Below are 14252 nucleotides of genomic sequence, written 5' to 3' on the forward strand. Positions count from 1 at the left end.
AAGGTGGAAGGAAGATAGGTTACAGGTAAGGAGGCCTAGGCAAAGCAGACCTGCCCCTTTAAGGTAGTGTCCCTCCCCTACCCCCTCCCTGCAGGTGACCCTTGCCCGCCTGCCTGCCTACCCCCCCCAGCTGGAACCAAGAAGGCTGTGTCCCCCTTCCTCTGGGTGTCCTTGTCTCCTGCAATCAGGTAATGCCAACCTCAACCCCCTGGACCAGTCACCCCTATCAGACTTCGCTTGCCTGATTTTAGGCCAGGTCAGACATCAGAGGGGAGCCCAGATCCTTGTTTCCTCTCCCCCACAGGGCTTCCCCTTTCTTGGTCATTGATCCCTAGAGCTCTGGCTCTTTCTCTTCTTGGGGTGAGAAATTGCTAAGAACAGTTTATGCATGCATCTGGGCTTGCCACTGATCTGCCTTTTCCCCCTCTTCCCCAGGTTAGGGACACCTGGGTCCAACCTTCCCAAGGAATATGGGGATGGGGGTTGGAGATGAAGTTTAGTGCCAGATGTAAGGTAGGTGGGGTGGAAGTACATGCGGGAAAGGGCTAAAATGGTACTAACTGTGTTAAGGATGGGGTGAATTATTTAAGAGGAAAAAGACTAGGCCCAGGTTCTCCTTAGCCATGTGGCTTTCCCAGGGCAGAGGGTGGCCCCTCCCTACTCAGAGGCCCAGCAGAGACTGACCTTTGACCCCCACCTCAGAGACCAGTGAACCATTAACTCCTGTCTTATGTGAGCCTTCACACACTGGCCCCACCCCTGACCCCGCCCCAAGGCAGGTGGGCTAGGAGGGGGTGCGTGTCCATCTTAGCCTTCTATGTGACGTGGCCTCCGATCCATCTGGACACCTGGAGGCTAAGCCTGGACTCCCCCCTCCCTGACTCAGGAACTGCTTAACATCAACGGCAAGGTCTAACAAGGGACCTGAGGTGACAGCTCTCACATTGCCAGTAGGGGTGAGGCCCTAGGGATTGAGGGGGGATAAAGAGGTGGGGCAAAGTTGAGGGGTGGGGTTCAGGGGACAAGGAATGGACAGTCAGCTCTGGATGAAGTATGGGGAGAGCTCCGAGTCAGGGAGGTGCTTTAGGAACCGGCAAACAAGAGGCTGCTCCCGAAGAAGGCAGTGTGAAGGGAGAAAGAAGGCTGCAGTAGGGGCTGCTGCTGGACTCGGTGGGGAACAGGTGTAAGGAGCTCTGGCTCCCCCATGGACCCGAGCTGGAGAGCAGAGCAGCAACTCCAGCCCATTCGTTCTTCTTCCAGGGCACAGTCCTCATGATGTTTCGGGGAGAATAGGAGCCAGAACCTGAGACCCTAAGCCATTCCCCTCACCAATGATGGGGTCCCCAGTGAGTCATCTGCTGGCCAGCTTCTGTGTGTGGGTCATCTTGGGCTGGGTAGGGGGCTCAGTCCCCAACCTGGGCCCTGCTGAGCAGGAGCAGAACCATTACCTGGCCCAGCTGTTTGGCCTGTATGGAGAGAATGGGACGCTGACTGCTGGGGGCTTGGCGCGGCTTCTCCACAGCCTGGGGCTAGGCCGAGTTCAGGGGCTTCGCCTGGGACAGCATGGGCCTCTGACTGGACGGGCTGCACCCCCAGCTGCAAACAATTCCACGCACAGGTACTGACCCCTTCCTCCACTCCACAGGGCCACATCCCCCAGGTTCTCTCAGTGCTTGCCCCCAGTTGCTTCGTTCTGGCTTCCTCACAAGATCCCTGGAGTTGCAAATTCTTCAGAACCCAGCTCCTTGGTATCTCTTCAAAACCTCTCATGCCTCTATTGCCTTCTCTCTCTTTTTGAGATGGGGGGGGTCGCATTTTGTCACCCAGGCTGAAGTGCAGTGACATATTCACGGCTCACTGCAACCTCCGCCTCCCAGGCTGAAGCCATCCTCCCACCTCAGCCTCCTGAGCAGCTGGGACCACAGGCACACACCATCACACTCGGCTAATTTTTAAAATTTTTTGTAGAGACAGGGTTTCGCCATGTTGCCCAGGCTGTTCTCAAACTCCTGGGCTCAGCTCAGCGATCTGCCTGCCTCAGGTTCCCAAAGTGCTGGGACTACAGATGGGAGCCACCACCCTAGACCTCCATTGCCTTCTAATTCTCTCCTCCTCGAAATCTCTAAGCCCTTAAATTTCTTGCTCTTAGTATCACTGTTCAGTGTCTCTGGGCTAATTTGGCTCCAAATTCGTAGCCCTTTCTTTTTCTTTTTTTTTTTTTTTGAAACGGAGTTTTGCTCTTGTTGCCCAGGCTGGAGTGCAGTGGTGCTATTTCGGCTCACTGCAACCTCTGCCTCCCAGGTTTAAGCAATTCTCCTGCCTCAGCCTCCCTGGTAGCTGGGATTACAGGCATGTGCCACCGCACTCAGCTAATTTTGTATTTTTAGTAGAGATGGGGTTTCTCCATGTTGGTCAGGCTGGTCTCAAAGTCCCGACCTCAGGTGATCTGCCTGCCTTGGCCTCCCAAAGTGCTGGGATTACAGGCATGAGCCACCGCACCTGGCAGCCCTTTCTTTTTTCTTTTCTTTTTTTTTTTTTTTTGAGACAGAGTCTCACTCTGTTGCCCAGGCTAGAGTGTAGTGGTGTGATCTTGGCTCACTGTAACCTCCGCCTCCCGGGTTCAAGCAATTCTCCTGCCTCAGCCTCCTGAGTAGCTGGGATTACCACCATGCCTGGCTAATTTTTGTAATTTTAGTAGAGACGGGGTTTCACCATATTGGTCAGGCTGGTCTCGAACTACCGACGTCAGGTGATCCACCCACCTCAGCCTCCCAGAATGCTGGGATTACAGGTGTAAGCCACCGTGCCCAGCCATTCGTAGCCCTTTTGGTTGTCCTCCTTTTTTTTTTTTTTTCTTTTGAGACAGACTTTCGCTCTTTTTGCACAGGCTGGAGTGCAATGGCGCAATCTCAGCTCACCACAACCTCTGCCTCCCGGGTTCAAGTGATTCTCCTGCCTCAGCCTCCCAAGTAGCTGGAATTACAGGCATGCGCCACCACCCTGGCTAATTTTGTATTTTTAGTAGAGATGGGGTTTCTCCATGTTGGTCAGGCTGGTCTCAAAGTCCCGACCTCATGTGATCCGCCCACCTTGGCCTCCCAAAGTGCTGGGATTACAGGCGTGAGCCACCGCGCCCGGCTGGTTGTCCTCCTTTTTTCTGTCCCCCCAGTGGCAGAAAATGGACAACTCTCAGATCTTCCTAAGAATGACATTCCATGGTTTCTGGGTCCCAGGATCTCCCGTCAGTGGCTAGTTCCCCCTTTCCCCCTAAACTCCCTGGGAGCCTCTCAAAGCAGGTTGACAGAGAACACAAGGGAGGCTGACTTGCTGTCTCATCCATTCTAGGCCGCAGAACCCTGAGCTGAGTGTGGATGTCTGGGCAGGGATGCCTCTGGGTCCCTCAGGGTGGGGTGACCTGGAAGAATCAAAGGCTCCTCACCTACCCCGTGGGCCAGCCCCCTCGGGCCTGGACCTCTTTCACAGGCTTCTGCTGCTGGACCACTCATTGGCTGACCACCTGAATGAGGATGTGAGTCTGATGGTCTCTAAAGGGGAAGGAGCCATGGGATTAGATGGCCTGAAATGTTTAAATAATCAGGTTTTTTTGTTTTGTTTTTAAATCCCAACATGGGCCAGGTGTGGTGGCTCATGCCTGTAATCCCAACACTTTGGGAGGCCGAGGTGAGTGGATCACCTGAGATCAGGAGTTTGAGACCAGCCTGGCCAACATGGTGAAACCCCATCTCTACTAAAAAATACAAAATTAGCCGGGCGTGGTAACGGGTGCCTGTAATCCTAGCTAGTTGGGAGGCTGAGGTGAGAAAATCGCTTGAACCCGGGAGGCGGAGGTTGCAGCGAGCTGAGATGGTGCCATTTGCACTCCAGTCTGGGCAACAACAGGGAAACTCCGTCTAAAAAAAAAAAAGCCGGGCGTGGTGGCACATGCCTGTAATCCCAGCTACTCAGGAGGCTGAGGCAGGAGAATTGCTTGAACCCAGGAGGCAGAGATTGCAGTAAGCCGAGATCGCACCACTGCACTCCAGCCTGGGTGACAGAGTGAGACTCTGTCTCAAAAAAAGAAAAAAAAAATTCCATTGTGGTCTTAGGAGATGCTATTTCAATAGTGAACTATGTTCCCTCTGGGATCAGAGCAGGTGAGCCCATATCCAGAGCTCCAAGACTCAGTTTAGGGGAATAGATGGCAAAGCAGAGAATCTAGAGAAGCAGCCCAGGAAAGGATCTGGATGGTCACCTGGAGAGGAGAACTGCAGGGAACGGATAGCCGTCTTCATCCAGAAAGACAGAGAATATGTTCTACTTACACCAGAGGGCAAAGCTGCCTAACCCTGATGGAGGTCCAGTGAGTGCCCTATGCAGGAAGCATTCAAGCTGAGGCCAGATGAACATCGGACAGGGCTGTTGAGAGGGAGGTTAGATGGCATTTTAGGGTATTTTCCCTTTTAAGATTCTGGCATGGAGAGCTCTAGTTTTCCAACCAGCTTCATTTATCAAATCAATGAAATGATTGAAATGATCAGGGTTTGGAGGGGGAAATGATGACAATGCTCACTAGCACCCAGTTTGCATCGAATTGAATACCTGCATTGGACTGAATATTTACTAATAATTAATACACATTGATTATAAGTACCCTTGGCCCCAGTCCCCAAGACACCTGCCAGTAGGAGCAAAGGGGACCCTGGGAGAGACCCAGGAGTCTATGCAGCTGTTAAATTTTTTTTTTTTTTTTTGAGGCAGGGTGTGACTCTGTCACCCAGGCTGGAATGCAATGGCGCGATCTCGGCTCACTGCAACCTCCACCTCCTGGGTTAAAGCAATTCTCTTGCCTCAGCCTCCCAAGCAGCTGGGATTATAGGTGTTCACTACCATCCCCAGCTAATTTTTTTTTTTTGAGATGGAGTCTCACTCTGTCGCCCAGGCCGGAGTGCACTGGCGTGATCTCGGCTCACTGCAACCTCTGCCTCCTGGGTTCAAGCGATTCTCCTGTCTCAGCCTCCTGAGTAGCTGGGACCACAGGCGCACGCCACCATGCCCAGCTAATTTTTTGTACTTTAGTAGAGATGGGGTTTCACCATGTTGCCCAGGCTGGTCTCGAACTCCTGAGCTCAGGCAATCTACCTGCCTCAGGCTCCCAAAGTGTTGGGATTACAGGCCTGAGCCACCGCACCCGGCTCATCCCCAGCTAATTTTTGTATTTTTAGTAGAGACAGGGTTTCACCATGTTGGCCAGGTTGGTCTAGAACTCCTGACCTCAGGTGATCCACCTGCCTGGGCCTCTCAAGTGCTGGGATTACAGGTGTGAGCCACTGCACCTGGCCAAGTGTTAAAGATCTGAGTCATAGTTCCTGGTGATTCTCCAATGTATGAACCTCAATTCCCCTAGTGTCTGAACGGCTCCCAGCTGCTGGTCAATTTTGGCCTGAGCCCCGCTGCTCCTCTGACCCCTCGTCAGTTTGCTCTGCTGTGCCCAGCCCTGCTTTATCAGATCGACAGCCGCGTCTGCATCGGAGCTCCGGCCCCTGCACCCCCAGGGGATCTACTATCTGGTCAGCAAGTAGGAGTGGGTGGGGGGCTCCCTGAATCCTGGAAGTGGGGCCCATGCCAAGAAAGGAGGCTCACTGGGGTCCTGCCTCTCCTTGTAGTGTTCTCTCTGCCCCACCTTACATGTGGGACCCTCCTCCTGCCCTGGCCTAACTTCAGCCCCTGATTCTCCCCAGCCCTGCTTCAGAGTGCCCTGGCAGTCCTGTTGCTCAGCCTCCCTTCTCCCCTATCCCTGCTGCTGCTGCGGCTCCTGGAACCTCGTCTACTGCGGCCCTTGCTGGGCTTCCTGGGGGCCCTGGCCGTGGGCACTCTTTGTGGGGATGCACTGCTACACCTGCTACCGCATGTATGTGAAGCCCCTTCTTTGAACCCCTGGCCTCCATGGATCTAAGGTGTCCCCAGCCATAGGACATCCCCTCCCACTTTCCATCAGCTCCCATATCCTACTCCTGGATCCTGGCTTCAGCTCACAGCTGCCTTCAAGTAGAGCATACGAGCAAAGGCTTGCCACCACCCATGCAAGGGGATGTTGTTGGGTATAGGGGCTTCCAGGGTCTGCCCTGACCTTCTCTCTGTCAGGCACAAGAAGGGCGGCACACAGGACCTGGTGGACTACCAGAGGAGGACCTGGGCCCGGGGCTGTCAGTGCTCGGAGGCCTCTTCCTGCTCTTTGTGCTGGAGAACATGCTGGGGCTTTTGCGGCACCGAGGGCTCAGGCCAGTGAGTGATACCCTTTTCTCCTCCTTCTGCTGAAACCAGAGTCCCAGTCAAGAACTGGGCCAGGCTGGGCGTGGTGGCTCACGCCTGTAATCCCAGCACTTTGGGAGGCCGAGGCGGGCAGATCACAAGGTTAGGAGTTCGAGACCAGCCTGACCAACATGGTGAAACCCTGTCTCTACTAAAAATACAAAAATTAGCTGGGCGTGGTGGTACATGCCTGTAATCCCAGCTACTCAGGAGGCTGAGGCAGGAGAATCGCTCGAACTCAGGAGGTGGAGGTTGCAGTGAGCCAAGATGGCACCATTGCACTTCAGCCCAAGTGACAGAGTGAGACTCTGTCTCAAAAAAAAAAACAAACAAAAAAGAACTGGGTCAAAAAGCCAAGAGAGGAGCAGTGTGTGCTCCTGGATCTCCGATATTTGCCTGGTGTGCAGGACCTATCGGCTAACAGGGAGTGGATAGGGGCTCCTTAAGCACAGACCCAGGACTTCTGGCCAAATGGCATCCTCTTCTGAGCTCAAGTCAACAAGAAACAGAGGGGAGGTGCCAACCTGGGAAGAAGGTAGAGGCCAAAGAACATCCCAGGTGCCAGAGGTGGAACCAGGTGTTCATTTTCCTAGCTTGTGGCCTGGCTTCCCCTTAGTCCCTGGCTCTGCTGCCTCCTCCACTAGGAGGGATACCCTCCTATTTCAGAGATGCTGCAGGCGAAAACGAAGGGATCTCGAAACACGAAACCTGGACCCGGAGAATGGCAGTGGGATGGCCCTTCAGCCCCTACAGGCAGCTCCAGGTGACTAGAGGAGAAAATTTGAAGAGTAGGTTCGAAGCTCACAGTCCTTACTTGCAGCCACCAACACTGTCCTGTGGTTCTTCCCGCAGAGATAGGGGCTCAAGGCCAGCGGGAGCAGAACAGCCAGCACCCACCAGCCCCAGCCCCTCCTGGGCACCAAGGCCACAGTCATGGGCACCAGGGTGGCACTGATATCACGTGGATGGTCCTCCTGGGAGATGGTCTACACAACCTCACTGATGGGCTGGCCATAGGTGTGAGGGGTGGGAATGGAGGGAAGCAGGTCCAAGGGGAGGCCAGGGTTCCTAGTTATCCGCTGGGGCTAGGAGAGGGCCCTGAGGAAAATGGGGAGAGTATGAGAGGACCACAGAACACAGGAGCCTGCTTCTGAGGAGACATTTCTTCTGGACTGACAACTTCCAACCCCGTTGGCCCCAGGTGCTGCCTTCTCTGATGGCTTCTCCAGTGGCCTCAGTACCACCTTAGCGGTCTTCTGCCACGAGCTGCCCCATGAACTGGGTAGGAATGGCAGGAGCAGGGCGGGGTGGACTCCAGAAAGAAGACAGCTCCAAGGGGTAGAGCTTGGAGGCTGGCGGGTGGCATGGATGAAGGGCACCCCAGCTTACTCCCTCCCATCTTGTCCTCTGTCTCCAACAGGTGACTTTGCCATGCTGCTCCAGTCAGGGCTGTCCTTTCGGCGGCTGCTGCTGCTGAGCCTTGTGTCTGGAGCCCTGGGACTGGGGGGTGCAGTCCTGGGGGTGGGGCTCAGCCTGGGCCCTGTCCCCCTCACTCCCTGGGTGTTTGGGGTCACTGCTGGGGTCTTCCTCTATGTGGCCCTTGTGGACATGGTGAGAGATGTCGGGTAGAGCAGAGAAAACAAGGGCAGTGGGGAGGTGGGAGTGGAGGAGAGGGAGGTAGCAGTCCCTCCGCCTCTACCATTAGCTCCTGGAAGGGCGTCAGACCACAGGCCCGCAAAAGTCTGAGAAACAAGGGACTGAGGTGTTTAGGCGGGGGCTGCTGATGCTTTTTGACACCCTTCCTCTGGTGTTGAGAGGTCAGGGGCAAGGCCAGAATCCTGACATCCTCTTTTTCTTTCAGTTACCAGCCCTGCTTCGTCCTCCGGAGCCCAAGCCTACGCCCCATGTGCTCCTGCAGGGGCTGGGGCTGCTGCTGGGGGGCGGCCTCATGCTTGCCATAGCCCTGCTGGAGGAGCGGCTACTGCCCGTGACCACTGAGGGCTGACGGGGCCAGTGGAAAGGGGTCGGGTTGCCCTTCCTTCCCCCCAACCACAGGAATGGAGGCGGGACACAGGGCCAGTAGGAGCAACAGGATTTTAATAAACAGAACCCATCCCAAAGCCATGACTACGACAGTTGTACTTGCACCAAAACAGCATAGAAAACCAGAGTGTGGTGGGAGGACCCGAAGCCGGTTGGGGGAGGATGTGAGTAGGGGCCTGGAGGGCGCAGGGTCATTAATCTGCGGGGAGAGCATTGTGCTTTAGCCCAGGGAGGGAAGGGGTGGGGCAAATGCACCGAGGTCCCCACTTTTTCCTGCTGCCCTCGGCACCCTGGGGATGCAGGCATCTGGGCACATCTGCCCCTTATTGCTGCCCACCAGCGTTAAACGCCCCTGATCCCAACACTAGCACCACAGGTGGTTCCGGGGCAGGGAGAGGCAGGAATGGGAAAATTGCTTAGAGAAAGATTCCACTAGAATCCAGTGAATTGTGCTCAGTTCTCTTTACTTCCTACAACCGAGTACATGGGTCACAGGGTAGAGGGTGCAACAGGACATGGAACATGCCCCTCCGTGCCCCCCAACACACACCTGCACACAGGATGGTGGTGTCTGCAGCATCACAGGTCATGCAGGGCTTGGGGAAGGGGAGGTTCACACACACATAGATGCCCACGGCGGGTACCAGACAGAGAACACCCCTGAATATACACAGCTGTACATGGGGAACCCCCAGGTCCCCACCCCAACCCTCTCCCCTGTCTTGCTGTCCCCCGCAGGGGAACTATATTGCTTTGAGAGAGCCACCCCAGGGGCTGCTCTGCCAGGCACCCTCCCATCCCACCCACCCCCATTTTGGCACATCTGCAAGACACACAGCAGCGAGAGTAGGCACCCTCCCTTCCCAGGCTTCTGTGGCCTGGAGCTGGGGAAGGGGGCAGGAGACTTCATCCTCCATCCTCCCCTAACCCTTCCCAAACCCCTGCCAAACCCACTCCAGTCAGAACCCACCCCCACCCCCCAAACACACATACAAAGCTGAGCTATCCAGGAACACAAGGAAACAAGGAGATTGTCCAGGGTGGGAGCGGAGGCAGCGGGGGAAGAAGACTGGAAGCAGAGACCTCCCCCACTGTTGGGGGGGCAGACTGGCACAACAGCTACTTTAGTGCAATTGGAGAGGGTGCCCAGAGTGAGGGGTGGAGAAGGGAGGGAAGGCGCTCCCCAACTTCCCTGGGGGCAAAGTCAGGCTTCCAGATTCCCCAGGGAAAGGGCCTAGCAGGAGTGGGTGAGGGCCAAGGTGGATCCTCTGGTCACCCACCACCTTCTGCCCTCCCAAATGCAGTGACAGTGTCCCCCTCACACCTAAGTGGGCAACAGCAGCCTTGGAGTCAGTACCTTCAAGTAATTCAAAGAGCAGACCCTCCCCACCCCAGCTTCACCCCATCTCTGGGATTTGGTCGCTTCTCTAGGGGTTGGGTTGGGAGGAGGGAGCCCCCAAGGCAGACCCTTCCCTCTCTACCTCCCACTTCCCAGACCACTGGGCTTGGTCCTCAAAGATTCCTCACCTCCGCCCTTGCCCCACCTGGGTCAAGGCTGCAGAAGGCTGGAGCCACCACAATTAGAGGGGAAGGGGCTGCTTTGTTCCTTATCCCTCCTTCTTAAAAGGTAGGGTTCAAACTAGGCGGGATGGGGGCCCATACTGGTTTGCCCCAGGAGTAGGGTTTCTGGGCTAGGGTCTGTAAGGCTATTTTCCTTTGCGGTGGGAAGGGGAGGTAGGGGATGAACACTGGGTATGGGAAGTGGGTGAGAAATGGCTGAGAGGGAAGGAGGAAGGGGCCTCCCCGCTGGAGCAGTCACTGGAGTCATTCAGACAAAAACACTCACGTGCATAAGATACACAGCGTGCAAACTCAGTCCTGCCAGCCCGGCCCCAATCCCACCTCTCAGGACCCCTTCCAAGACCCTGGAGGAGGTTTTGGGGGTACAGCTGTAGAACCGTTCACTCTGGCCCCATCCACCCCACCCCCAGCCTCTTCTCCCCTTCTAGGTCCAGGGAGTAAGAAGGTGCTTGGGTGGGCAGACAGTGGTGGAAACAGTATTGAGTTTTCCTTTGGTTACATATTGAAGGCAAAGGTGAGCTGGACTTACAGTCAAAACGGATAGGGGTGAGGAAGGAAGAGGGGCCATGGCTGGGGTTGGAGAGGGAGGTAGGCCCTCCTCAGCCCCTCCACCCCAAGAAACACGTCTACGTGGGGTGGCAGTCCCTCAGTCTCATCTCTCCCACCCCCCACAGCACCAAACAAAAGGAGAAGCCCCCTCCCCCAGGGGCTGCTCCCCACCCCAACCTGGGCTGTACATTCAGTGGTTTTCAGCAGTCCTATGGCTCAGGGGGCCACGGGGCGGGGGAGGTGGCCCGTCAGTCTCAGTGGACAGTGGCAGTGACCCGGGTCTGCTGGTCCTTCCTCGGACCCACAGTTTGTGCCATTCGTTTTTCTGAAGGATATAGTACATGACCCTACCAGAGCCACCGCCCAATCAGAAATAGCTCCCCAAAAATCAGAAACTAAAAACTGGCTCTTTCCATCTCACCCTCTGATTCACACGTCTGTTTCCCTGTCTCCTATGTCGCCCTCGCTCTGTTTCCTTTGCTGGGACCTGGGGCTGCTCCCAGGGTCCTCGCTTAAAATAGGCCTTTTCACAAAAGTGCTTATTACTTGAAGCAAGTGCTTTAGAGCTGCGGTGGGGAGAGGGGGAAGGGGGAGGGCAAAGGGAAGGCGCTGTTCCCTCCCCACCCTCTCCCATGAAGATTGGGGGGCATTCTGCCTGTTTTACTTCTCCACACCCGTTTAAGTCAAAGAGGTTTAAAAAAAACTTAACATTAAAATAAATATGCAGTGGCCATGAGAATGGTCAAAATGCTTCAAAAAACACTAGGGCTGGGGAGCCCAGGGTGGGGCGTGGGGTTTCCTTTGGCATAAGGAGAGGAGGCTGTTTGTCCCCCAGGCTTCCTCACAGCCACATATGGAGGGATAAAGGACTCCCCACCACCTCCCAGCACTGCTGACAGTGTGCTGAGGGCAGCGGGGAGCAGACAGCCCCCAGAAATCTCATCTAGCAAGACAACGGGGCTCCTGACAGACACTCAGATGCTTCCCGCCATCGCCAAACGTTGCAAAAGGAGAACACGACTCACACTCCGCGAGTTCTCTCTGGAGGACCCATCTCCTCACTCCCCTTGCCCCCCACCACCTAATTCCCAGCACCAAGATGAGAAGGAGGGGGTGGAATGGGAAGATTTCAGGAGAGAGAATTGAAGGGAAGGCAAGCTTTGCAGAGCCAGCAGGGTTGGGGATGGGGGCTGCAGCCCTTAAGAGAGGTCACATTGATTGTCATATAGGGGAGGACACGGTGTGGAGGGAGGTGGGCAAGAGGGGCGTCACAAGGCCCTTTGGCTTTGAAAATAAAAATAAAAACTAAAAGCTGCACAATCCTTCTCATCAATAATGGTCATTTGGAAGCCTTGAAATGATTTAGGAACTGAGGGTTGGGAGAAGCAAGACACAGAGACAAGGTATCAAAAGGGACCATGGAAAGATAAGGACTTGGACACACCCCAGGCTTCTGGAAACCAGCATGAGGTATGGTTAAGGGTATCCACTGGGGAGGGAGGGGGTCCCTGGGACGCCCCCCTCCCCTCAGCCCACCCTTGACAAGGATGGCAAGACATTCAGGGTATACAACTAAAAGATGGGTAAGACTGTGAATAAAGCAAACTTGGGTAGGGGAGGGAGGCTGAAGGATCCCCTCAGGGGGAGACCCTGTACTGTGTAAACGAAGCCTGTCCAGTTCTCAGGGGACAATACTGATGGCAGCCAAACTGGGCGAGGATGCACTGTTGGGGCGGAGGGGGCATGACCTCTATTCAAGTTCTGTGTCTTGGCCCCTGGCTGAGGTATTGAGTGTGAGGAAGGGAACACTGGGCTGCAGGAGTGGGTCCAACTGTCCAGGAGGCTGCACTAGGAGATGGGTGGACAGAGCACTTAAAGGGACCAGGGCCAAATTCAATGCTACATTTAGAGAGAAAACTGCCCCCTCTTCACTCCAGCCCAGTTTGGCTTTTGGGGTGCGACTTTTAGAAATCTTACCAATGCAGCCCCTAGCTCAATCCCATCTTTCCTCCCTGCTGGGAAGGCAGGGACCAAGCCCCAGTACCTATTCATCTCTCTCTAGGTCAGAGCTTCTTCCTCACACTGGAGGGGAAGCCTGGGTCCCGAGTAGCCACGGTCCCTTGTCGGCCCTGCCCCTCCTACCATCTTTGGCTTCAGATCAGGAGTGACCGGGGCAGTGGGTACTCTTGGACATAACGGAAGGTGGAGGCAGATTGGGAGCACAGATTAACTATGGGCTTGGGGGCACAGGAGGAAGAACATGGTCCCTCCCTCCATATACATGCAAACACATGCCTGAAACACAGTGGACATACTAGGGCTGTGGTTTTGAAATGGGCAGGAAATTAATTTGTTTCTTCCCCTAAAGGATAAAACATTTACTTAAAAATTCATGACAAGCCTCAAAGTTCAAGGAAAGGAGAGCCAGGGCAGGAATGGCCACAGGCTCTGCCCTCCCAAAAGAAGATAAAAGAAAGAAGCAAGGTTAAAGTGCGTGGTTAGGGGCCAGGCTAGGACTGGGAGGGAAGGGGGAGGGGGCAGGCTGTGGGGGCAGAACCAGCCCTTGATTTGCATATGAGGAGCCAGGGGAGAGTGCAGGATTGGGGCCCAGGTACAGTAGTTGCTGCTTCAAGTGTTTTGCATTTGAACTTTAGGGGTGATAGGGTACAGAAGTGGGGGAAAAGCTCCAGGCCCCAGTGCTAAATATCCTCCCCCCTCATCCTCTAGCTGCCCCTGAAGGGGGAGGGGGACACCCCCAGAGTGCTCACACAGTACCAGAAATTAAGGCTTCTCGCTGCTGCGGGGATGGAGGGACCGGCCGAGCAGGGAGGCAGTGATGGGTATGGAAGAAGAGGGGATCTGCCTGGCAGCAGGGGCAGGGGAGAAGAGGAACACAGAGAGGAGTCCCCAGGGAAGAGTCAGGGGAGCTGGCAGCAGAAAGAGGGAACCAAGAGATGGAGTCAAAGAGTGGGGGAGCCAGGCATTTAGCAATCATTTTGGGACACTTGGCAGAAGGGGTCGCCCTGGGGGTACCAAGGGCCTGGGGTGCTCCCTGTCAGTCCCAGACCCCTGCCAGGCCAAGATGGTGTGGCAAAGGGGTGAGCAGCTGCTCCCCAGGGCTTCCTTCCCCTCCGCCCCCTCCACCCAGTCGTGTTCTCCTTTAAAGTGCCCTAAATGTTTAGACTTTTTCTAAATAAATAGAATTAGATATCAAGCCACCGGCAGGGGAGGGACACTGGAGGGGGCTACTCGGAGTAGCAGCCGTCTAACCCAATGGCGCCGGGCCGCTCCTGGCTATAGGGGCAGGAGGCCCCATGGGGCAGGGCGCCGCAGCCACCCACCGTCTTGGCAGCTGCAATGCTGCAGTTCTTGAGCAGGCTGAAGCTGAAAGGACTGACGGCGTCCTTAGGTGGGAAAGGCTTCATGGTGGAAAGGATCAAGGCCAGGCAGTCCGCCACATCTTTGTTGGGGGCACAGGCCAGTGCTGGGGTGTGACCTGCAGGGCCCAGGGGGAGAACTGAGGCACAGAGTCCTGTATCCCAGCCAGCCTCCCCTAAGCCCTGAAGTCTTTTCTCTGTGGAGGGAGCCAAGGCAGGCAGGAACCCAGCAGGGGCAGAATCCAAGGGTGACGAGGGCCCCGGAAGACTGACAGGCGGATTCTCTAAGTGCGGGCTAAAGGGTGGACATGGGAATCAAAGCCCGGGGTGTGGATTCCTCCCGACCCTGCAGGCTCCCCTCTGAAACTCCAGAGTACTGGTGTGGGCTCCCTA

General features: G+C 55.5%; 2 protein-coding genes across 3 annotated transcripts in view; one reads left to right on the forward strand and one right to left on the reverse strand.

The window, feature by feature from the left end:
* SLC39A5 (solute carrier family 39 member 5) lies at positions 1–8429 on the forward strand. The gene is made up of 10 exons (XM_008003634.3): positions 1–1618; positions 3346–3529; positions 5405–5567; positions 5739–5908; positions 6142–6282; positions 6976–7072; positions 7162–7326; positions 7511–7591; positions 7730–7920; positions 8171–8429. The coding sequence occupies exons 1-10, from the start codon at positions 1332–1334 to the stop codon at positions 8312–8314; spliced, it is 1623 nt and encodes a 540-aa protein (XP_008001825.1). The 5' UTR covers positions 1–1331; the 3' UTR covers positions 8315–8429.
* Positions 8390–14252, reverse strand: part of ANKRD52 (ankyrin repeat domain 52) — a 20524-nt gene continuing 14661 nt past the window's right edge. The window contains exon 28 of one of the 2 annotated variants that reach the window (XM_008003626.3): positions 8390–13978. In XM_008003626.3, coding sequence (XP_008001817.1) covers positions 13728–13978 — 251 coding nt within the window. In that variant the 3' untranslated portion in view covers positions 8390–13727. The remainder of the gene's footprint in view (positions 13979–14252) is intronic. The other variant, XM_037996953.2, reaches the window with a different exon arrangement.

The sequence above is a fragment of the Chlorocebus sabaeus genome, chromosome 11 (assembly GCF_047675955.1).
Source record: "Chlorocebus sabaeus isolate Y175 chromosome 11, mChlSab1.0.hap1, whole genome shotgun sequence".
NCBI lineage: Eukaryota > Metazoa > Chordata > Mammalia > Primates > Cercopithecidae > Chlorocebus > Chlorocebus sabaeus.